Below are 23280 nucleotides of genomic sequence, written 5' to 3' on the forward strand. Positions count from 1 at the left end.
ATTGTCCAACTACAAAAGTAGTTCAAGGAAGTGTAGTCCATATATTTATTGTTGCTTTTTGTTATGTATATTTTTTTTTACTCTACCTGTGCTTTTTGGCAATAATATAGTGCTGAAAGGCTTAAACTCAGTGAAGTCTTATGCACTAATATGTTGAATAGTTTTATGTATAATATTATTAGTCCCTGTTGTAAATTAAGGTACACAGTGGAATGTAATGTCCAAATTAGTTCTTTTATTAGAGAGGGAGAGGGCAATTCAACCATAAATTTAAGCTAAGGGTGTGGCCTGTGGAGGTCTTCATGCTTTTTTGTTTCTACCAGTTAAAGCTTATAATCATTTTGTGAATAGCCTCACAGTTTGGCAAATCTTCTGAGTTGTTTTCTTAAGGTAGAGATCTATTTTTTATATTTGGTAGCAATCTTTTGATTTACAAACAATATTTGTTGTTTGGAATATTATTCAGCTTTGGCTAATTGTTGAGAAGTAAAACCAATTGTTCTTAACTTGCAAAAGATTGACATGATAATGTAAAATGTTTCTGAAGTTACAGTTAATTTAAGTGTCATCTTTAAATAGAAAGTGCCCTGTGCTCACTTCTTCTGTAGGGAGAAACTCTCAGGGTGGTGGGAGATTTATGACAAACTGCATTGAACTGGGCTTCCAAAAATAGTCCTTGCATTCATTGTGCTTGGCTTTTGAAGACTTTCTATTATCACTGACCCTGAAATCAGACCGAGCCCTAGCATGAAGTTGCATAACCTCTGTAATAACACTGGGAAGTCCTACAGATTAGGGCATGAGAACCACTGCACGAGGCTTCTGCAGTGCTACAGGGCTCTACCTGCAGTGAGACAAAGCCCTTCCTCTGGAACCCCTTCACAGCTCTGATCCACAGCAGCACCAAGCCCTGCTCTGCTGTTTTGGTTCACACTGGGGAGAAAAGGGGCTCAAGTCTGGGGAAGGTGGAATGGTGTCCCTACAGTGGACAAAAATGGGGATGTTAACAGCACAGAGGTGTTCCTTTGCATTAGACAACTCTGGTTCTGAGTATTTTAGTTTGTTTAGGAAGCTGATTTGGGATCATGCTGCAGAACAGTATGCTTTGAAGTTAGTTGTAATTTTGGCTCATATCACCAGAAGGTGCATCTGGTTGTGAACTCTAGAATAGATCCACTTCAGCTGATGAAGTAGCACATCTTCTAAAAGTTGTATCAGGTAATACATGTTTCGTTATTCCTGGCTCACACTACAGACAACTCATTCAGAGTTGAGCTACCAGCCTTAACAAGGAAATACCTTAAAATACATTCTTGCTTGCTCATATGTTTCCCTTTAAGTTGTAGTCCATATGTTGTTTGGGGTTTTTTTTTGTTTGTTTGTTTTTTAAAGACCTTTTCAATGACTCAGCATTTTTTTTTCTTTTTGTGTTTACATTAGTAGTTGTACATCATGGTTTTCAAATTAATTTCTGATACTGATTTGATACTGTAATGCAAATAGGCAGGAGAAAACCTCACAAGTCTTATTATCCTTTGCTTTTCTGACTCTGTCTTCCTCTGGCTCTTCCTTAGCATCCCTTTAGGAAGGCCTTGGTTCCCAGTCAATGATCTTACTTTTCCTCCCTTCATGTCTGTACTTCTGCTTCCCCCATCCTCCTTTCCGTGCTCATTCCTACATGTTACTTAATTTTATGATATGTTGTTCTAAATATCTCAGTTTCAATCCAGTGTAGTAAAAGCAGAACCTCTGCTGGTTGCCTGTAATCCATTGCACTTCCCTGGGTTTCTTCCCAGTGCTGACATCCTACTGTATTCCTTCTACTTTGGACTGCAGCCCTCATAAGGAGACATTTTTCTTCTGGACAACTGAGGGCTGAATCGTACAAATCCTTTCCCATATCAATAGCTTCAGTGTTCTGTGAAGAAATAGGCCACATGTAAGAAATAATTACAAGAATTGAGTTGGTCTTTGTCCAAATCCTAATGGAAAAGTGGCTGCATGAGAAATTTCAGGAAAAATGACCGAGACTCATTGATGTAGCTGCCTGCAGCCTTGGCAAAAAGACCAATGACTGGTTGAGTGTGGAGAATGGTCTACCCTTTCATTTCTGGATCCAGTTCTTCCTTCCAGAGTACTTACTGCCCATGCTATGTAGGGAGAGCTTCTCCCTTTGGTCCTGCCATTAACTAGGACAGAAAAAAGATCTCCAGATGTATCTATTCAAAGGCACTCTCTTACCTAACTAAAGGTGTTTTTCAGCATCAATGGCTAGTTAAAGGAAAGCATGATGTGAGTACACCATGGACTAGGATAACTGAACAACATTGAAAATCCTGTGCTTATTCCTGGCTTCTGCAGCCCAGACTGGGAAGCTAGAACACAAGCAATGACTTCAGCATGCTGTGCAGTGGGAGCCTCTGTAGCTGCTGTCACTGTTTATGCAGTGTAGTCATTGCTGTGTGTAGCTGTACTCAGTTAAGCTGGATGGAACACACTCAGGAGGTCTGATGCCTCTCAGGAACTACCCACACACAATTTTCTCTGCACCTCTGCTACAGCTATTTTTCCACATACCCAGAAGAGTAGCTGGAAGCTCCAGAAATGCTGGCTCAGCCCTCTCTAGTTGGCATTTTTTTGTATTACCGTGTATGTTACAAAATACATTGTTGAAAATTGACAAATACTGACTGTCAGGAGTGCTTTATACAGTACCTGGATCTACCAAGGTGCCTCAAGTCCTACTGGGATGTTTGAATAAAAGGACTGCTTCCCTCTTTGCTGCATCAAGAAATCAAAGCCTTTAATTTTAGCCAGAGTATGTGGGATTTTTATTTCATCTGAACAGACTTATGCTTTTGTGGCTTGGTCTCTGAGAGGAAACAAGACCTTAAGGCTTCATTACACCAAGAAACCAATGGGCATGCACGCCAACCCTATGCAGTCAGTGGCACTAAGATGTGTTCTGGAGCAGGTGCTAAGCACAGGTCACACTCCTTGGATCCCTCTCCTGTATCAGCCTCCCTTTGAAAAGTTTAATTTATGTACTGAATCATATCAGATTTCTGTCTCTTCTGAACAAGCTGCAACACCAACCACATTATTCAAGATAATAAAAGAAACCTAAAACAACACCATACCAAGTTGAGGGAAGTTTTGATGGTGCAGCTGTATCTGCCAATAACAGTTTGAGGAAATTTCACCCTGCTGGAAACATTCAAATTACATGAAGAAAGATTGCTGTGATATCTACAGAATGCCTCAGATAGATGGATTTAGTTGGGTTCTTGCTACTACCACATTCCAGGGCTTTTTAATCTTCCATGAGCCAAAAGGAAGAACAATCTTTTGCTACAGAAGCAGGACACGCAACACCATGATTGTTTGGAACATGGTGGGTTTTTCTTTTGTTTATGTCCAGCATTCATCTAACAAGTCATTTCAGTGTTTTAGTATTCTGGTTTGGGTTTATTGGTGTCAGGAATGGAGGAAAATCTGCTGTACCTTTATATATGTATATCTAGTTTTATCCATTTTTAATACTTTCTAGGATTCAAAAAAATTTTGGAAATTTCTCTATGTAAAGAGTAGTTTAAACTTTTAAGGCGAAAATAGGTAAGACATTTTAAACTAATATTATTACAAATTTTAGCATTCTCATGAGAATGCAATGGGTAACAGGAAGTTTTCTTTCTATTGGTTTAAAATGAGTAGTGTGCGTGCTGTTAGAAATTATGACTATTGTCAACAGTAAGGGTACAGTGTAGCTCTCAATCAATTTAAATGAGCTTTTAATATCATCCGAAGTTCACCTGAAAACGCTTTTATAGAAATCTCTCTCTTTATAATTAATATTATAATGTAATATTGTTATGCATAACATTGAATTTTAATTTTCATTCTCAGATGAGGAGAGCATTCTGTTAATTCTACTGGATGATTTTAAAAAAAAAAAATTTCTGGGTTCTTGTGGATTTTAAGGCCATTGGCTTCTAGAACATTTTAAATCTGAGCAAACCTGAGTGAACAGGAAAAAGGTCACATCGATGTGGAATTGATTAAATTCCAGCTGTTGATAATCAATCAGGTTTGACCTATGGTGCTGGATTACAGCAGGATATGATGTTCGACTCTTACAGTAATAAATCTTCTTTCAAGCATTCACTTCCAGGGAGCATTGTTTCCATTACTGGAAACAAAATGCTGTTTCCGCTTTTAAATTCAGTTCTTTACTCGTCCAAGGAAATGGTCAGAATTTTGATTAAGTGATATTTGCGGGATTTTTTTTGTGATTTTTTTTTAGTATTATATAATTATACTGAAATGCTTACTTGCAGTTTTAGCAATCCTTTTGAGAGATGGTTGTTTTTTTATTACACAAATTTGGCTTAAAAGCAACCAAATAAACATTTTTTCAAAAATTAAGGCACTTTCTTTTTTTTTTTTTTGTTTTTTCAGAACTAAATGACTGAAGGAAAACATTACTTTGAGTTTAGTCTGCCTCTTTTTCAGGTTAGGTTTTAGGTCGGGATCAAGATTTAAAGTAGTGAAATCTAGCTTAGAATATGTGATTAAAATTGGCTTTAATGGTTGCTTTTCTAGGTCTTATGTCAGCAGGGTTGTTCTTTTATCTTCAGATGGGATTTATTTGCTAAGCCAAGGATTATTTTTCTTCTGTTGTTGTCTCATCAGATCTGGAGAGCGACTGTTCATCAACTTGGTCTGTATTTAATCTTAGTGGAAGTTTAGATGTCCAAGTGCCATTCTACTTCCCTGATCCAGGCCAGAAGCAAATCATGGGCACTCATGTGAAGTCAGAAGCAGGACAGATGATAGGCTTGGTGACTATGTTGTCATTAACTAACACTAATTTAATTTTTATCAGACCTGTCCCTTTTCCCTTTCTGAATGTGCCTGTACAACCTGAGCAGTGTTTCAAATGAGAGATGTAAGGGAGAGCGTCATGTGAATAGAAGGTTTCTATATGCAATAGTGTATGAAATAATGGGGTTTTTTCCATTCCAATTTTTTATTTGCATGGAAATCGTAAGGAGTAGTGCTGAGTGGCAGTTCTTAAGCATTGGCAGACTGCAGACTTCCTGATAAATACACATTTTTAAGAGTAGGTGTAAGGTCATGTTGAATCACTCCACAAGTGACTACAGGCAGTGGAGCCCTGGAAAAGCAGGACATTATCTGCTTCCTTATTTCCTCTGAGCCTTTCTAATCACTTGTCTTGATTAAATTTGTACAGTCAACACATGGAGTGTTATCAGCACTGCTAAACATGCATGTCAAGATAGGACTTCCAAAGATCTTAGGACATAGTGGAAGAAGATAATATATTAATGTTGCCTGCTAGTGCAAACCTGGTTTGAACAGGTCAATGCCCCAGATTCAGCTGACCAAAAGTGAGAACATGAACCACTTCTTTTTTTTTTTTTTTTTTTTTTTTTTTTTTTTTTTTTTTTTTTGAGGTTTCAGAACTGTTATGCTTTCCTAGAAGGATACTAATCTTTGCACTGTGTCACCATACCAGATGCCATGTAATGTCTGAATGGCCAATATCTCTACTCTGACACTTGACAGTGAAGTAGCAGAAGTTACTCAGAGAAAGACTGTCAGTAAAAGCAAATCTTGCTATTGTCCCTGAAGTATTCACCTATTTCTGACAATGGCTAAAACCAGACTTTCCATCAGCAGTTTGAGGGCATAACTCCACCTGTGCAGTCACAGAGCAAAGGTTTGGGGTTTGCCATGGCTGTGTCAACAGAATGGCTGCCTCATGCTGTGCTCATATTGTTGTCTAGTAAGTAATTTTTCCTATGGAGATAATGTCTGTTTGCTGAGGTACCTAATTTAGTATCTCTGGAGGTGAAGCTGGTGCTTGTCAGGCTGTGTTAAATAGCAGGATAAATTTCAACACTAACAGAAAAGTTGAGTTATTTTCCTCCTGGTTCTCTCTGCACTGACCTAAGTCAGCAACATTCAGCAAAGCAAAAGTTTCTGAAATAGGTTGCAAGGTACAGGGTGCCTTGGTGTGTGTGTAGAACAGGGGCTTGCCCTGGAGAGTAGTTGTACATACTACATTAAATTAAATTAAATTTTACTAAATTAAAACAAAAAAGTTTCATTTTTTTGCTTCTGAAATGTGAGGTATATCATGAGATCATGCTCCATGAAGTCCCTGAGTTCCTCTCATTTTTCCATGAGAAGGTTTTACTTTCTGCTGTGAATACATTATACAGATATTCAGAAGCTGATGTCTGAAGTAGGTGTGTGAGCATGGAGACTGCATGTAGCCATGGGATTGTCATGTGCAGAGCTGGTTAAAGACAATTATTTCCAGATATCTGTTTCACTGCATTATTCACCATTTGCATCTGCCTCTTGGTGGTCGCAGCTCGTGTGACAGCTGTTGGATTGTTCCTCGCTGACAGCTGAGAGGGCCAGGCATGCCAAAAGATGCTGCTCCCAGTTCATGGTTGAGAGCTTGTATGCACTTGTGGTTTGGAGTCTAATAAACTTTGCAAAGTATTAGCTTCAGGGTTATGACATTTATGAGGTATGAGCAAAGATAAACTGTTAGGGTGTATTTGATGTGGGGGCTCTGGTAGCAGTTACCTGACAAACTGCTGACTGCAGTCTCTCCCATCAAAGTAAGAATCTCCTGCCAGCAGATGCATCTCAATTGAGGTTGTTGAGGGGGAAATTCCAGTGCAGCTTCACTTGAATATTGAATGTACCTCAGTATTGGTTCACTTTTATTGACAGCTCCATCCATGTCACGGTTTAATTTTTTAATGGCTTTTAGAATCAATCTGTGTTTAGCTTTTTGTGTAAAGGTAATTCTTATTGATGTTCTGGTTTTATGACTGTGGACTATCCCAAGAGGCTTACACTAAGACCTCCTGTCTTGTAAGATCCATTTATTCTCTGGTGTTTGGGAGCCCCTCTGTGTGATATACAGTGAGCGCCTAAAGAACCCAGATAAAACTCTTGATCTTGGGAACCCTGAGCTGATGGACCCCTTTGAGCTGATTCAGACAGACACTGAATTAGCTACCAGTTACAAAAATCTCTCCTGTGCTATTTGACACCCATAAACTCTGGGGTGGCTTGCTTCCATTACTTGGAAAGTCTGTCAAGTGGCAAATTCATCTGGAAATAACCTTAACATAAGGGAGCAGGTGGCTGGGATTAATATCAACCAAAGGAGTCACAGTGTAAAGGGTATTTGCATTTTCTGTTACATGATTTTGATATTCCTTCTCTACAAGCACAATTATGTAATTGGAATACATCACAAATGTACCTGAGTGCTGCAAAAGCAGCTTAGTTGAGTGATACAACTTTTCCAGGTTGAGTACTGTACCCTTAACACACCCAAGCAATCAGTGAGCTGCACAACAGACTTGTTCTGAAATGTAGGAGATGGCATTTAACACAGTCCTCTTGTAGATGTCTTAATGTTCTTGAACACATTGCCAGGTGAAGCAGCCAGCTGAGAATCTGGCCTCTTATTTGAATGGGAACGAAACTGCAGAGAATAACCTTCTTCTTCTGTACACTACAGATAAAGTGTTTATTTGCATTAATTTTATTATTGTTGTGCTTTTATAGAACTCAGAAAAAGCTCCTGACAATGTCTATGTATATTCTGTTACCAGCTCTTCCATGTTGCCTATATCCTTATCAAGTTTGCAAATTCTCCTCGTCCAGATCTCTGGGTCTTGGAAAGATCGGTGGACTTTGGAAAAACTTACACTCCCTGGCAATATTTTGCTTGTAAGTATCAATCCTTGTGTCACTGGTCTTTTGGGGACAGGTTTCTTTAATCATTTCCTCAGTAGCAGCAAAAGCAAAGCATGGGGCTTGCTGAAGATTTCAGCTGCAAGAGAAGACAGTGAATGTTAAATACATTTATCTTTTCTTATTTAGCCACAGTGAATTAGTGGTGGGAGTGTATGAGTATGGTATTTTGAAAGTGTAACTCAGCACTCGAATATTTTTCACTTTCCTAGAAATTTCTAATTTGTTTTGTTTCTCTTGTTTTTTTGGGTATGTCAGAACTTCAGTGTCCTTCTTCCCTTGGGACCCTGGAGTTTCTTTCAAAAATCAAAGTGAACTACAAATGCAAAATCTTGAAGAATCTATATAGCTTTTTTTTTTTTTTCTGGTAATGATATGAGAAATACTGTATTATGTCTTGTCAGGCCCAATGAATTGCTTAGGAAGAGAGATTATTGTTTTGAGGAATGTCTGTTACTCTGTGCTGAGTGACAGAGTCAGTGTTCTTAGTCTATTACAGGGAGAATTTACCTGAAAGCACAGGGGATACTTCTCTGTTACTTTAAATTAGAACAATAGGGCCTATTTTATATAAAATTAATTTTGTTCTTGTGTGACTAGACTCAAAAGCAGATTGCTTGGAGCGCTTTGGAAAGGAAGCAAATCTTGCTGTGAGGAGGGACAGCGATGTCCTGTGCTCCACTGAGTACTCTCGCATTCTGCCTCTTGAAAATGGGGAGGTAGGTGCTTTCAGGAGAGCCATGTGTGATGCTGGAAGCAAACATCATTGGCTTCAGAAGTTTGTTGGAAGTAACTTTTTTAGCTATGACTGCTTGAATCTCTGTCAGTAAGTCCATAACCTAAACCTCAGTGAGATTTTGGGAGCATAACCTGACTCCTCCTAATTTTCACCATTTCCTCAGGGGGTAGGGGCTGCTCAGGGAAACCTGCATTGATATTTATCATAATTTATGTACCTCACTGTAGCCATGTGCATTTGAAGGTGTTGAATGCATTTTCTGAATACTTCCAATGTGCATGGCAAAACTAGGTCCACGTGAATTGCTCATGTGAGTAAAGGCTGTAGGCACAGATATTTACCATTCAAGAATAAGAAGCTGTTAAGAAATATATATATAAAAATATATATGTTATCTTTATATATATATATCTAAAAGAAAGGTATATGTGTATAATATAATAAAGTATTTGGAAAACATTGCTTTGATTTCAGCCATTGTTCTTGCTAGGCAGAACTGTGGCTTGTATTACTTGAATGCATGTTAAATTCCTGGATGTGCTGATGTATCCTCCTGACATTCTGTTCTTATGCCTGATGTTGTTAAAATCCAGGTCTGAACTCCTCAACGGTTATCCAGAGTTTTGAGCAGATGGATCCAGGGCTTCATATTAAAATAGAATTGTTTGTTAAAACATCTGTAAAATTTTCCTAATCAGATATTGTAAAGAATAATTTCCACAGAAGAACACTGCTGGTGCCATTCCCTCTTACATGCTCTATGACTTTTCCTGTGGGAATTGTGCTGCAATTGGAACAATCAGTATGCCCTTGTTACGTGCATTGGAGTATAGGAGCCATTTGAAAATAGAAGTCTGTTATCTGGATGGTTATAAATAAATTAAGGTTTTTTACTGAGCCCTGTACATACAAACTAGGTTGTTCATTCAATAGAGATTCACAATTGCTAAGCTGCTGGCAGCTGTTTCTTTAAAAAAAAAATAAAAATTGGATCCCTTGTTTTGGAAGTCAAACAAACCTGCTTTCATGTGAGGGGATTTTCTAAAGCAACACTGTGTGCTTTCTTCCAGAAGACCTTTAATATGCTCGCAGGCACTGGACCTGCTAACAATAATATTTTCCAGGAATGTTTATGCCTTGACCCAAAAATAAATGTGCTTTGGGAAAGAGCCAAAATCTGATGTTTTTAATCAGGCTAAACTTCCATTGACACTGTCAACTGTTCAAACAACTACTTGCATCTATTCCTATTGTTTTCTTCCTATTAAAATGTACTTTTTGCATGCTATATCTCCTGTTTTCAAAACAGATAGAGGCATTTTTTTCCTGTTATATGGATAATGAGAATACAATAGGCTCCAAGACTAACAACACTGTTTTTCCCAATATCCTGACTTCAGTATGAAATGCCTAGTTGTTACTGCAAGTATGTTCAGAAACAACAATAAATTTTTCGATTCTTTTATTAATTCTGCTCTAATGCTACCGCTGATTAATGCTGCTACTGGCACTTGCAGTTGATATATTTTAACGAGAGTGTGCTTACTTCTTTGTTAGATTGTAGTATCTTTGATAAATGGCCGCCCAGGAGCAAAAAACTTCACTTACTCCCCTGGTCTTCAAGAATTCACAAAAGCAACAAACATCCGCCTCCGTTTTCTCAGAACTAATACTCTCCTTGGACACTTGATATCCAAAGCTCAGCGGGATCCCACTGTAACTCGTAGAGTAAGTACTGTTGTCACTGTGATGTAAATACTCAATGATCATACCCAGCATCTTAGGGACCAAAAAATGGTCTGAATGTTTAAAGTTTGCAACATCCTGACAATGAAATTTGCACTGATCCACCTTGAAATCCCCATATTTTTCTCCAGGTTTGTTTGAGACAAGAAGATAACTGGGCCAGCATGGATTTATGGAGGGGCAGTAATGATTAATGATTTTGTAACAGACCATTTCCATTCCCTACAATCTAATATGGAAGGAAGCTGAGTGCATCATGAGAGCTATAAAGAGCCAAAGCAAAATTATTCTAAACTACCTTATGCAGAACTGGGGAACTAAATCTCATCATCTTTATTTGTCAGTACTTTCTGATATTTATTCACAAAGGGTTTTCAGAAAATAGTACCTGAGTTTCTGAAGGAGCAGAAATCAAAGCCTGCACTTGAAAGTTGCTTTATTTCCTCAAATCATTTGAGATGCCTAGGTGTTTTCAGTACATTTTGGGCTATCCAAGAGCTTGAAGGCCAGAGTTCCACTCCTATTCAGTGGGTGAATATAAGGAAATACAGGGAACACCACACATAAATTCATATACTTAGAGATTTCAGACTTCATATTGTGTTGCTATTTTTAAACTTTTCATTTAAAATGAAGATTCAGTAACAATTGAAGGAAACCCTGGGGTGAGGCACCACACAAATGTGTGTGAGGGTTTCTGCACTGGAAAACATCAAGCTATTCCAGTTATTTGACATCACTCCCATCAAGTGCCCTTACTGCCTTAAGAAAATTTTAAGACATTGCTCACAGGCAGATGTAAATGCAGTATGCAGTTTACTTGGCAGGCAGCACAGCTGTAGTGTAAGGAACTTCTGGTGTTATCTGCCCATGGAGTCTAGGATAGATAAATGAAATGTCAAATGTTTTATTAAATTCCTGAAGGAGAGTGCAAATTTTTATTGTAGACACCTTCCAAGTCTAGCAAACTTGATGTTGGTATTTCTGACATTAGTGCAAGCAAGGAAAGACCTATAGATATTTCTTGTGCTTGTTCCACAGTATTACTACAGTATAAAGGACATCAGCATTGGTGGTCGATGTGTTTGCCATGGCCATGCTGAAGTATGTAATCCAAAGAGTGCTGAAAACCAATACCAGTAAGTAAATGGAGCCTGACATTTATCTGAGAAAAAGAATATTTGAGTGCTTTCAAATGACCTTTTTTAAAATTATAGAATTATGTAGTTGTACAGGGATTCTTTTTCTTTATATTTAAAAGAAATAGAACCTGCTAATGGTTGGCAAGAAAACATGTCAAGAGCGATTGTATGTGAAATACAATAATAGAAAGTCTTTACTTTCGTTTTTCATTTTAATTGAAATACAAGTTTGGTAGATTGAATAGTTTCTTAGAAACACATAGTTCTCTTTGGAAAACATGAGTTGATGTAAGAGTTCCTTCTTACATCAGGAATTAGAAGTCTAACTCAGGAACACAATCAGTGAACTTCATGAAGATATTCAGCACTATAACGGAGCTCATGCAAGATCCAATGGCTTTAGATCATTACTGTAATATCATAAAAACAAACTGAATGGACTTTTCCCTTTCCCTGTCAAGTTTGTGACCTCCACACTGATTTCACTGGGAGTTAAATCAGGCTTCTTGGCTCACCTGCTACAGGGAAGTGACTGAATAATCAGCTGGTCTCAAACGTTTTTTAAAACCTGCTTTAAACCAGCTGTTGCTCTTATCCATGATGGCATTAAACCAAACTTTTATCAGGACAATGCAATATTTTTAGTGAATTTTAATGAAGAGTAAGTGCAGAAGATGGGTGCCTCCATTCCAGATATCTGTGCTAGGGAAAAGTAAGTAAAGAAGGAGAGAAATGTGTGAAAATAGGATGGTTATACTCAAATGTTTTATTGCTTTCTGTGTTAATAGACTACACACATAAGAGAAGAATGTTGTAAGAAAGTAAGAATAAGAAATATATAATAGCCTTCTGAATAGCCTACTTAATAATAATAATAATAATAATAATAATAATGTAGGCTCATCAGCTAAATCAATCAAAAACATCTCTACATTCCCTTGGTGAATAGTGTGCACTATCTTAAAAATAACAAGATCAAGTTATAATCTTGGTCTATTAAAAACACTGATAAAATTATTGTAAACGAAGCATAATGGAAAAGTTATGAAGGCATGCATTTAAAGGTAATAAATATTTTGATTACTGTAGGCCAACAAATTTCAGCCTTGGAATGAAGCTAAAAGAAGATACATCCTAAACTACTGTATATCAACTTGATTTAGTCATATAAAATAGTTTCATAATCCAGTCTGTTCTATCCAATTAGAAAGGTTTTCTGTAAGTAATGTGTTCTAATCAACTCATAGTCACATGATTGAAGTATATCAATCTTGAAGAATTTGAGGATAGTTCCAAAACATTCTAGTATTACTCTCTGACTTATTTTCTATCCTTTTCATACGATGTGTAAGTCTTGGACTGAGGTAAAAGAAAGAAAAAACCAATTGTTTCATTTAAAAACTTAAGAAAAAGATTTTTAGCCCAGCTTCTTTAAGAGGCTTTCATTTCTGTAGGTTTCAGTGTGAATGTCAGCATAACACTTGTGGAGAAACCTGTGATCGCTGCTGCCCTGGATATAATCAGAAGCAGTGGCAACCTGCAACAGCTGGGAGCACAAACATATGTGAACGTGAGTAGCCAAAAGGATGGTGGGTTGAAAGAAATACTGACAAGAGGGTGGGAATTAGCTGTAGCACACATGTTCATGGAACATAACCAGCGTGCTTTAACACCTTTTCTTTCTGTATAGAGAAATTGCTTTCCATGCAGAAATAAAGAATCAAAAATGCAGTGAATACTTTTTAATGTCTTCTTTCTTATTAAACAGTGAAAGTAATAATTTGTGTGAGAATATGACATGAGAAAAGTGGAACACATTCTGTAGAACATTGGGTCAGCATCTCAGTCATAGCTGTCTGCTGACAGACTGTGGATGTCCAAGCAGAGCAGAGGCTACAGGCATCTTGTACAACTCCAAAATGTTCCTTTCCATCACCTTCTTGGTGTTCAGATTGCAGAGAGGTTGTTTGAGGCTAACACTGCTTACAGTGCATGAGCTGCGCTCCCTTCCCAGACTGAGTGTTGCCCCTCACTGACTGTGTGCCAGTGCTCCTGGTGCGGAACTCTGGTGATTCCACACTTGGACCTCCTCCCATCCTTGTATTTGGGCGTTTGGAGTACGTTAGCCCTACAGATTGACTAGTCAGGCTGGAGAAGCCCATTCATTTGCCTTTCCCCCACTTTCCCTGTGTTTCATTCTTAGACAAAGCGACAGCATGGACCCCCTTTTGGTGATGGGTTTGTACTGTCACACACAGGTGTTTTCCATTCCCCTGGGTAGAAACCACATGGGGTGGTAACAGAGCATTGCAATCTCTGTGCACAACCATTTCCTTTGTGTCTGGCCCAATCTGTTTTTCTTGTCAGGAGAACCTTATTTGAAAGTCAAAGAGATGTACCTATATAATTACTCTGAGGAATAAAGAGATGTCTTGTTTAATTGAAAATGCAGTACTAAAACTTTGGAGGGGAGAAGGAGATTGTGTGTGATTAAAATGTTTGATAGGAGGTAGGCATGTTGGGACACAGTTTTTGAAAAATATTTAGAACCTCAATCAAGTCCCCCTCTTTAAAAGGAAAACATTTTTTTGCCAGAAAAGACACAAAGAGCATAAATAATGTCATGTTCTTTGAAGAATGAGTGTATAGAAGATCATCTACAAGATTCTGAGCCAAAACCACTTCGCTTCTAACTACCTTTGAAAAAATACCCCTTTTATTATGGATTGCTCCTAGCGGTTTGAGGTGATTTGTTGAGAGCATTTGCCAGGTGCAGGCCTCTTTAGCTGGCAGCCAGTAGTAAAGGAATTAAAACAACCTTATTCAACTTTCCAGAAGCCTGAGGTTCCTTGAGAGAAACTGATTGAAAGAGGTTGGTGGAAGCTTGTAGGGATCAGCCCAACATTTTGCTGTGAGCTTCCCAGCATGTATGGATCAGCTAATGGCCCAAAGTGGTGAAAAGGTGCTTGGTGAGGTAGAAGGGATTTCTTTTCCTCTATGAGTGAAAGTGTTGTTACTATAATCAGAGCAAATAATTTCCCATTGCTGGGAGACATAGCTGATCTGGAGCTCACAGATGGTTTGGCCCTAGAGGCAAGGGAGGTTTTATTTATGTTGTAATTATACATATATATATATAAAAAAAATAGTCTCTTTTTTTCTTTTCTGACTAAATGTCTTGATCCAGCATCTCATTTGTGCCACGTTTTATTTTCATGAATAATTTTAGGAGTAATAAAACCTAAAGGTCTTCATAGGCTGTTACATCCTGGCCAGGGAACCCAGTCTTGAACCCAGTCCAGTTCTTGTCAGCAGACCATAAAGGGAGCCTGATGGAAGGGCCCCTCCTCAGCTCCATGACTGGCAATTTCCAGGAAAAGGCTTCCTTATCCACAACTCTCCAGACAAAAAGATATAGAGAGAACGTAGAGAATAATCCAGTTTCTCTTGTCTTGTCTCTGTGATTATGTAGCAAGACATGGAAAATCAGTTGTCCCTGAGTTGTGCTCCCAGTTGTGCTAGGAACTTGAAATAGAGTTTGGAAGAATTACCTGCAATATGCTTCCCTCATACTGAAGAAGGGGCAGAGCCCTTGGCTTCTGTAACCCATTGCCTTCCAGAGTATTGTGTCCTCTGGCTCAGATGAAGGGAGGGTTTCCCTAAACATAGGGTCATAAACATGACATTATCAAGTCATAACTTAAGGAATTTCCTGGGAAGGTAATTTCCTTTAATTAAAAGATCAGCTACCACCCAGATGCTTAGGGAAACCTGGTTTTGCTACCTGCATTCTTTCAAAAAAATTGCCATTTTCCTCTCCAGTGAAGAAGGAAGATCAGATCAGAAAAAAAAAAAAAAAAAGGACATTGAACGAATGTATAGCCCTTTGGTATATTCTATTTGTTTGTTGTTATGGAATTATATTATAGCCAAATTTGCTGGTACATCTGTACTGACAGCTGAATATGAGAGTTCTTCAATGTAGGTCTTTTTATTTAAATGTGTACATCTTATCTATAATTGTTAACTTTAAATAAAGGTTTAGTGCACATAGCATCAGTCCAGATGGTTTTTTGAGACATGAAAAAATAAACATTTGAGCCTGCTATTGATAATTTTAAAAAACCTCCTGTGGCCATTCTTCTAGAGCTTCCTACTTCTGCATTTATGCATATCTATATAGTTTTGAGATGGTACAATGATTGCCTTCTCTGGTAAGACTAGCTGCATGTTTTCTTCATGTCTGCATTACTGCACTGTGTTTCTGCTATGAAAATCCAGTTGTTTATAGGTAAATATGTGCATTTGAGTATACTCCAACATGCCTGACTGTATGTACACATTCAAAAATCTAATCTTCTTTTACACTTCTGCTGGAGGAAATGCTGGAGATTGCTAAATTCCAGCATTATAAAGAAAGCTGACTTGGAATATTACTTTTTTCAGCCTGCAATTGCCATGGACATGCCACTGATTGCTACTATGATGCTGATGTTGATCAGCATCGAGAAAGCTTGAACATTCATGGGCATTATGAAGGTGGAGGAGTCTGCATTAACTGCCAGGTAAAAAGATCATTTTGATCAGTTTAAAAAAATGTTCACACCAGTAGTTTTGGGTCTGACCAGTCCAGATAGGGCCGTTTCTGTGATGGTGTTACTACTTGTACTCAAAGTGTGGAAAAAGGTGCATGAAAACAATTTACCTTTTTCAACATTGCTTGGTAATGTGTAAAAGTCACATAAAAATTGTATTTATGCTCAGTCCTGTGCTCACACAATCAAAACAAACAATTTAATCAGCTATAAAAATCCCCTTTCCTGTTGTTACAAACTCTACCATTTCCCTGCTCAACAGAAGGAAGTAAAATTAACGAAATAAAATGCCAGCTCAGGCCAGCTTGTTCCTTACTGAGGCAAAACAGAGGGCTCTCTCTCATCAGCAGAAATAAAGGAGGATCTAGACTATACCAAGATGGAAAGTTATAGATTGGGAAAGCACAGAATCATAGAAGAGCCCTCTGGAATCCTTCTGGATTAGTGCTCCACTTGAACCAGGGGTAGATGCAAAATTATATCCAGTTGCATTGAGAAACACCCAGTTGAATTCTGCAAATTTCTGAGGATGCACTTTACACACACTCTTGGTAATCTTTAACAGCACTTAATCACACTCCTGTTCAGTAGGAATTTCCCCAGTTGCAGCTTGTGATAGCTGGGTTTTGGGCTTGTGCTGTGCTTATGTGAGAAGAGTTGGTTCTGTCTTTTGTGTAGAGGAAAGTTGACTTAAGTAGAGGAAACGGCCATTAGGCACCTTCCCCCTCCATGCCAACCAAAGTCATTCCCTCAGTTCCCCCTAAAAAATAGGGGGATGAGCACCAAAAACTATCTTAGAGGCTCCACTGGATTGAATCAAAAGTTGTAAATTTGAAATCAGGGAGTGACTTTGGAATCAGAAACTGTGTCTGTCATAAATGGATAGCAGATTCTTGGAAAAAACAAGCATTTATTTCATCTTGATTTTGTTGTACTCTGGCAATGACTATGAGAAAGATGAAATAAGACTCTGATAAAGATCTAATCTTGGCCTTTTCCTTGCTTGTAGCAGGACTGAACTACTTGACCTCCTGAGGTCCCTTGCAACCTGAGTCATTCATTGGTTCAGTGACCTCATGGTTAAATAAATCCAGACTTAGTTGGAAGTCTGTCTTCCTTTTGTTGTCAAGTCATCTGATGTCTGACAAGCAGCTGACCAGAATTTTGCATTACAGGAAGGTTATCATCAATCCTATGTTTCTGTGAAATCTGTGCATCATGGTTTATGTATTTCCGTGTTGTGCATTTTAAAATATAGCTGTATTTAAGCAATTAAAAGGCAAATATCCAGTATAGAGCATATTTTCCATATTCTTGCCACAATACAATCAGATATTGTCCGAAAGGCAGTCGGGAGAGAGTAGCGTTATTTTTACTAACATGAGTAGAAGAAATGTTCTTTGTCTTCCAATTGACATTTCTATGCAGAACTTTGTTCATGCAGTCTACTAAGATTTACCATGTTGGTTGTTTCTGTTAGCTCTTTGTTCATGAAAGAACATTTATTTTAATACTGCTTCAAAGATAGAAAAGAACAAAATTAGTCTAAATCTACAAATCCTAGTTATATGACTGATATGAATTGCTAGCTCTTTTTTTTTGGGGGGGGGGGGGGTGTTTGTTTGTTTGTTTGTTTGTTTTCATTGGCAAAGTGCACGGATGCATGAATTTTAGTTTACCTTTTCTGTTTGTGTCAGGGGAAAGAAAAGTTTTAGGAATGGATGCCTGAATGAAGAAGTGATACAGCTAAGGTGTTGCATACAAAGATAGAATCAGTTTCTTTAGAGGATGATGGCAAAGGAGCTCTGGAAATCATGCAGTCCTACCTAGAGTGCTCAGGAACTTGTTCTTCCAAGCTTCGGAAGAATGCTACAGCCCTTCACAGCAAACTGTTTCAGTGTTTGACTGCCTGGATGAAAAATTTTGTCCCTAATATGTAATTGAAGTTTTTCATGTTCCAGTCTGTGCCTGTTGCCTCTCATCCTTTTGTTGTGCACCTGTTAGAAGACTGGGTCCATGCCCTCTGTATTCTCTAATCCAGTAGTTGTAGGTAGCAATAAATTCACTCTTCTCCTCTTAATGCTGAAGAAACCCAAACATCTCAGCCTCTTCTTGGGTGTCATGTACTTCTGTGTGGGTCTTCCCACAGCACCTGTTGTATCACAGAGGTCCATGAGGTTGATTTGGGAATATTTTGCCCTGGATATGTCCTATTACCTTCCATTGTGTGTTCTAAATTTGTTCCCTGAATCTCCTTCCCCACTGAGCAATGGGCCCCTACCCCCATTAACTTTTCTTTTGCTGCTCCTCTACTCCTGGAATCTTTCTTTTTGCACTTCACCTTCCTTGCTAGTTTTAACACTGCTAAGCTTTGGCTTTCCTAACTCCACTATTGCATATTTGGGCAATGTCTTTGTATTGCCACCAAATAGCCTGTCCCTGCTTCCACTTTCTGTGCACTTTCTTTTTGAGGTTGAGATCAATCAGAACTCTATGTATATCTGTGCTGGCTTTCTGCCATGCTTGCATGTTGGATAAAACGTTTCTAGTTCTAAGGAGTCTGTCCATGAGAATCAACTGTCTCTCTTGGTCCCCTTTCCCACCCAGTACACTTTCACACAGTATCTTTTCAAGCAGCTCTCTGAGCAAAGACAAGTTTGCTTTCCAGAAGCCCAGAACTGTAATTCTGCTATTTGTCTTGTTTCCTTGTCTTTCATACATTCAAAATAACTTCTGGATTACTTGCACCCTGCTGCATTGTCCTTCTGGCATCTTCCTGAAACTCTGTCTGGGCTGGGGCCACTGATGTGCCACTGATGAACATGCAGAGTCCTGAGTGCCCTGCTCATGAACTGTTCACCAGTCCATCCAGGAAATGCTGTGTCCCTGCTCAGCTCTGAATTGCAGCACTCCCTAATGAGGAACTAAACAGGGAGTGGGAGCTGGAGGAAATGTTTTAGTTGCTCCAGGACAGAGCTTCCTGCTCTGGTTCTCATGTCTGTGAGCTCATCAGAGTGCCTCATGACCATGATTTACTCAACTTGTACTTGCCATCACTGCTGTAGTTCAAATTACTTAGGATTTTTTTCTGGTGTGCCCGAATCACGTATTTATAGAGCCATACACTTTTATAGTGAAAAAATATATTTTGTGCTTGCTGGACTGTTCAGTTTTTGTTTTCTTTTGGTATTGCTGATCTGAGACACAAGGTATTCAAAAGATTAATATATAGTATAAGAAAAAAATTCATGATGCAGTCTCTTGAGCAATATATATGTGGTGGTAAGAAAGTAACCTAAAAGGAGATATTTTATGATACAAAGAGATATTTTTCTGAAGATTTTTTTTTTATGGGAGGAGGGGTTTATAGTGCTTTAAAGAAAAAATTCATCTGCTTTATATGAGAATACCATGATTCAGAGCCCTGTAGAGAACAGGTGGTTAAAGAACACCACATGATGACTGATTCTTTATTGCAGTCATATTCCATTTTTTCCCCTTCTTAGTTGTATACAGAAACAGTGTAAAGGATGTTATTGTTTCTTAGTTCTTCCAAGTTCCTCTCTTTATCTTGTCTTATCCTTTTGTTTTATTTTGCACAGCACAACACAGCTGGGATTAACTGTGAGAAGTGTGCAAAAGGTTACTATCGTCCCTACGGTGTTCCAGTGAGAGCTCCTGATGGTTGTATACGTGAGTCCTTCTCCAGAATCTTCTCCTGCTGGCTTGAGGGGTTTGGGCTATAACCAAGGTATAGGATATGTCTTTTGGGGAGGAAGAAATGGAAGAGTGGGCGAAAGATGTTGGAGAACAGCTGCAAATGAATTTCTGTGTTGCTTTAAACCTTTTAAATTATTTTTTTCTCAACTTATGAGAAGAGTACGTTGTGTTTATGAGCATATTCAGAACTGCAGACAGATAGATAATAGGCCATAAAAGGGTATGGAGGAGATAGGATCATGGAAACCTGGGATGTGCTAGACACCCCACAATGAGGAGGATCTCAGGACCCCTAGGAAGCCATTTCTCATCTCCTGTTCTCATGACCTTGTTTCTCTTAGCTCTCTGATGTACATGTGAGCCATCCTTTAACCCTTGGTCACTTGAAAATTTTGTTCTATAGCTCAAAAGGTCACAAGGATCACTACTCTGATCTTATGCAGTGCTGAGCCGATTAACTAATAAGTGATGCAATAGGGTAATTGCTAATAGAACATTTGAAAAAGAACTGGGTATAGATAAAAGGAAAGTGTTGGATTATAAACAGGTTGAAGGAGCCATGTGACAGGTAGGAGAAAACTACAGTTAAGTTGTGTTTGGGGACTGAAAGGAGTGGGAAGTCAGCAGAGCTGTGGTCATAGCGTTGCACGTAGTGTGTAAGTGAAAGTGAATATTGTGATGCTTAGCCTAGATCATGGAGAGAGAAGAGTAGTTGCCACAGAAAAATTGCTGCAGTGCTGTGAAGGAACAACATGCAGCTTTTGGAATTTTAAACTCCTAAACTCTCTAAGAAACTAATATGGGTTTTGCTTTTAAGGGATGTATTGATGATACGGTGTATTGGGAAGTGATAATTCCTTAAATAATGAGTCATTCACGTCTGCAGGTTTGTTGTTACAATGCCACAGCGCACTGCTGTGAAAGGCAAATTGATTATTTTCCAAAGAGTGCCTAATTGCCGGTACTTTTGCTTAGCCTGCAGTTGTAACTTGGAGCACGCAGATGGCTGTGAGGAAGGGTCTGGCCGCTGCTTCTGTAAGCAGAATTTCCAGGGAGACCACTGTGAACGCTGTGCTGATGGATTCTATGGTTATCCATTTTGTGTCTGTAAGTATGCAAGTAAAATTGCCTCTTTTTCTCTAATTTTAAATGTGCATTAAAGAATTAATGATTTTCATTGCTCTTGACCTGGTTAAAAAAAATCTGGTATTTCAGCTTCACATGTTTATGTGTAAATAAATCAGTTGTAACAATACTTAGAGAGTTGAGTTTATTTAACAAAATGATAGTGACTTGAAAAACAGAGATTCTGCCACATTCTCATAATTCTTTAAAACATAGTTTTAGAAAAAAATCGTTTGACACGTCAAGTTTGCAGATTATCCTCAGTGAGTTGTGAACTCCAGTCCTAAACCCTGAACAAATTGTTTAAACATGTGTCAGGATTTTTAGGGATAAAGACTACCTGCACAGAGAAATAGGGCATGACTGTTAAGACAGAGAGGGGAGAAAATGAGTATGTGTTCTTGATACCTCCTAGGACTTGGAACTTACATCTCTGATAAACAATGCTTTTCCCGTTAAAAATTACATATAAATAACTGAGCAGGAAATGTAGCATCAGGATTGCTGCATAAAAGCTTCTGACTTGGTGAAAAGGTTGCAGAAATGCATCAGTGGGATGTTCTGTGCCTTTAGGAAAAAAAATGTGTGTTTCTGACAGCTGACAAAAAACAAGTGTTGATCTGGGACAAGATCTGAGATCTGACTAGAAGAGAGGTACCACAATAGAAACACAAGAAGAGGGAAAACAATGCAAAACAAAGGAAAATAAAAAACCCCTGTGAAAATTGAATGTTGTTTGAATGCACTGCCTGTGATAGAATGCTGTCTGTACACTGCATTCTAGATTATCATGTGTCATATATCTTCTTGATTGGAACCTGACATTTTTAAATTAGTTCAGCTAAGGTAAGTATTGATCCCACGGATGTTTGTAGCTCATTTACCTTGGATCTCATCTCAATGCAAGAATGTTTAAGAATGGGAAAAACAATCCAGAAATCTGGGAGACTCTCAAATAAAAGCTCCTAAGATGTACATGTCATAAATTATGGCAGTTCATGTGGCAGGTGTGAATGCCGCATAGAAGAAGATGAACCTTCAGCTGGAAGCAGGACATGTAAAAGAAATACAAAGATCCTTAGATGATTTTCACAAGGCTGTCCAGTGTAAGAAAGCTTTCTGCACAAAAGGATAGGAGCAGGAAAGCAACCTGGTGGCATTTCTAAGTGGTGTATGGCCTTTCATACCGCTTTTTTGAGAAGCAAACTTCTCTGAAGTATCTGAATTGGGAATCAAAAGTGCCACATCTCTTACCTCTCTCCTAAGAAAACTAAAGACAGCTAAGCAGAGTTACTAGACTCATATGAATATCATGGTCTCTGTATTGATGGTAGATGACTTCATTGTTTGTCATGATGTTTCATGAAATTAGTGTGTTTGTTTTAAATGCTCCTTGTTGTTTCTTTCGTTTTAAAGATACTCCTGTATATCCTCCTACTTCTTCAATTCCAAGAGATGAAGTGGCTGGAGACATAATAGGCAAGTTCTTGGTGGTTTTCCCCCATTTCACTGTTTTTCCCCATGTTGCTATCTTTCACTGTTTCAGTGGTGCCTGCACTTTTGTAGAGTCATAGAACCATTAAGTTGATTTTTAGGCAGTAATTTTGCCTGTGTTGGTATTTATCTTTCAAGAGAACCTTTGTTCTTGCCACAAGTTCATCACATTGTCTTGTTTATACCAAACAGTTTAGAGAGCTAGCTCCAGAAAGAGTTATGGATCAAAATAACTTTGGCCAGCCTCCGGCAGACATCTGCAGGAGGGGCTGACCATCTTGTTTGGTGCACTTAAGAACAAATCTGTCAAGACTTTCTGACATGTACAACTTTCTGACACGACAACCACTGGTTTTTGGTGTAAATGTCTTTCTTGAGGCTAACTGGCCTCTGCCTCTGGGCTGTCCTCTCTCACCTGGAAAATCGTACATTGTCCTTGGCAGTGAAGAACTTTGATTTTTAAGAAAACTTCATATTTCTTGTTTAAACCACTGCAAAGCTGCCTGAAATCCATACAATGATTCTCTTGGTGGGCTTATATTTTTTAGCCTATATTATCATACTGCTTAACAGAGATATCACAGGTAGCACTTAATCACTTGCATACTTATAATGCACTTCACCTTTGTACAGCATCCAGAATAATTGCTCTGGTAGGGCTCTGGGTATGCTCTGTTTCATATCCCCTTCTCTCACAAATTTTTAAAAGGAAAAAATCTCCAAAGGAAAGTGAATAAATATAACAGGAGAAAACGGATATTGACCTCTTTACACTTTCAACGAGCAGCATCTGAATTTGAAGGCTAAGAAAGGCAGCTTCCTCTAAGTGGAAGTTTCAGTACAAGTTGTAAATTTGTGCTGTCAGACTAAGTACAATTGTGGCTTTTTGAGTGAGATTTTGCATTTA

The 23280-nt window shown here is 38.4% G+C and overlaps 1 protein-coding gene across 1 annotated transcript in view; it reads left to right on the plus strand.

The window, feature by feature from the left end:
• The window catches only part of LAMA3 (laminin subunit alpha 3), a 121975-nt gene that overhangs the window by 25116 nt on the left and 73579 nt on the right, over nucleotides 1-23280 (plus strand). Inside the window, 9 exon segments of the mRNA XM_066314476.1 lie at nucleotides 7671-7788; nucleotides 8413-8531; nucleotides 10109-10279; nucleotides 11339-11436; nucleotides 12894-13009; nucleotides 15886-16004; nucleotides 19637-19727; nucleotides 20730-20861; nucleotides 22296-22358. Coding sequence (XP_066170573.1) covers nucleotides 7671-7788; nucleotides 8413-8531; nucleotides 10109-10279; nucleotides 11339-11436; nucleotides 12894-13009; nucleotides 15886-16004; nucleotides 19637-19727; nucleotides 20730-20861; nucleotides 22296-22358 — 1027 coding nt within the window.

This window comes from Sylvia atricapilla, chromosome 1 (genome assembly GCF_009819655.1).
Source record: "Sylvia atricapilla isolate bSylAtr1 chromosome 1, bSylAtr1.pri, whole genome shotgun sequence".
Lineage (NCBI taxonomy): Eukaryota > Metazoa > Chordata > Aves > Passeriformes > Sylviidae > Sylvia > Sylvia atricapilla.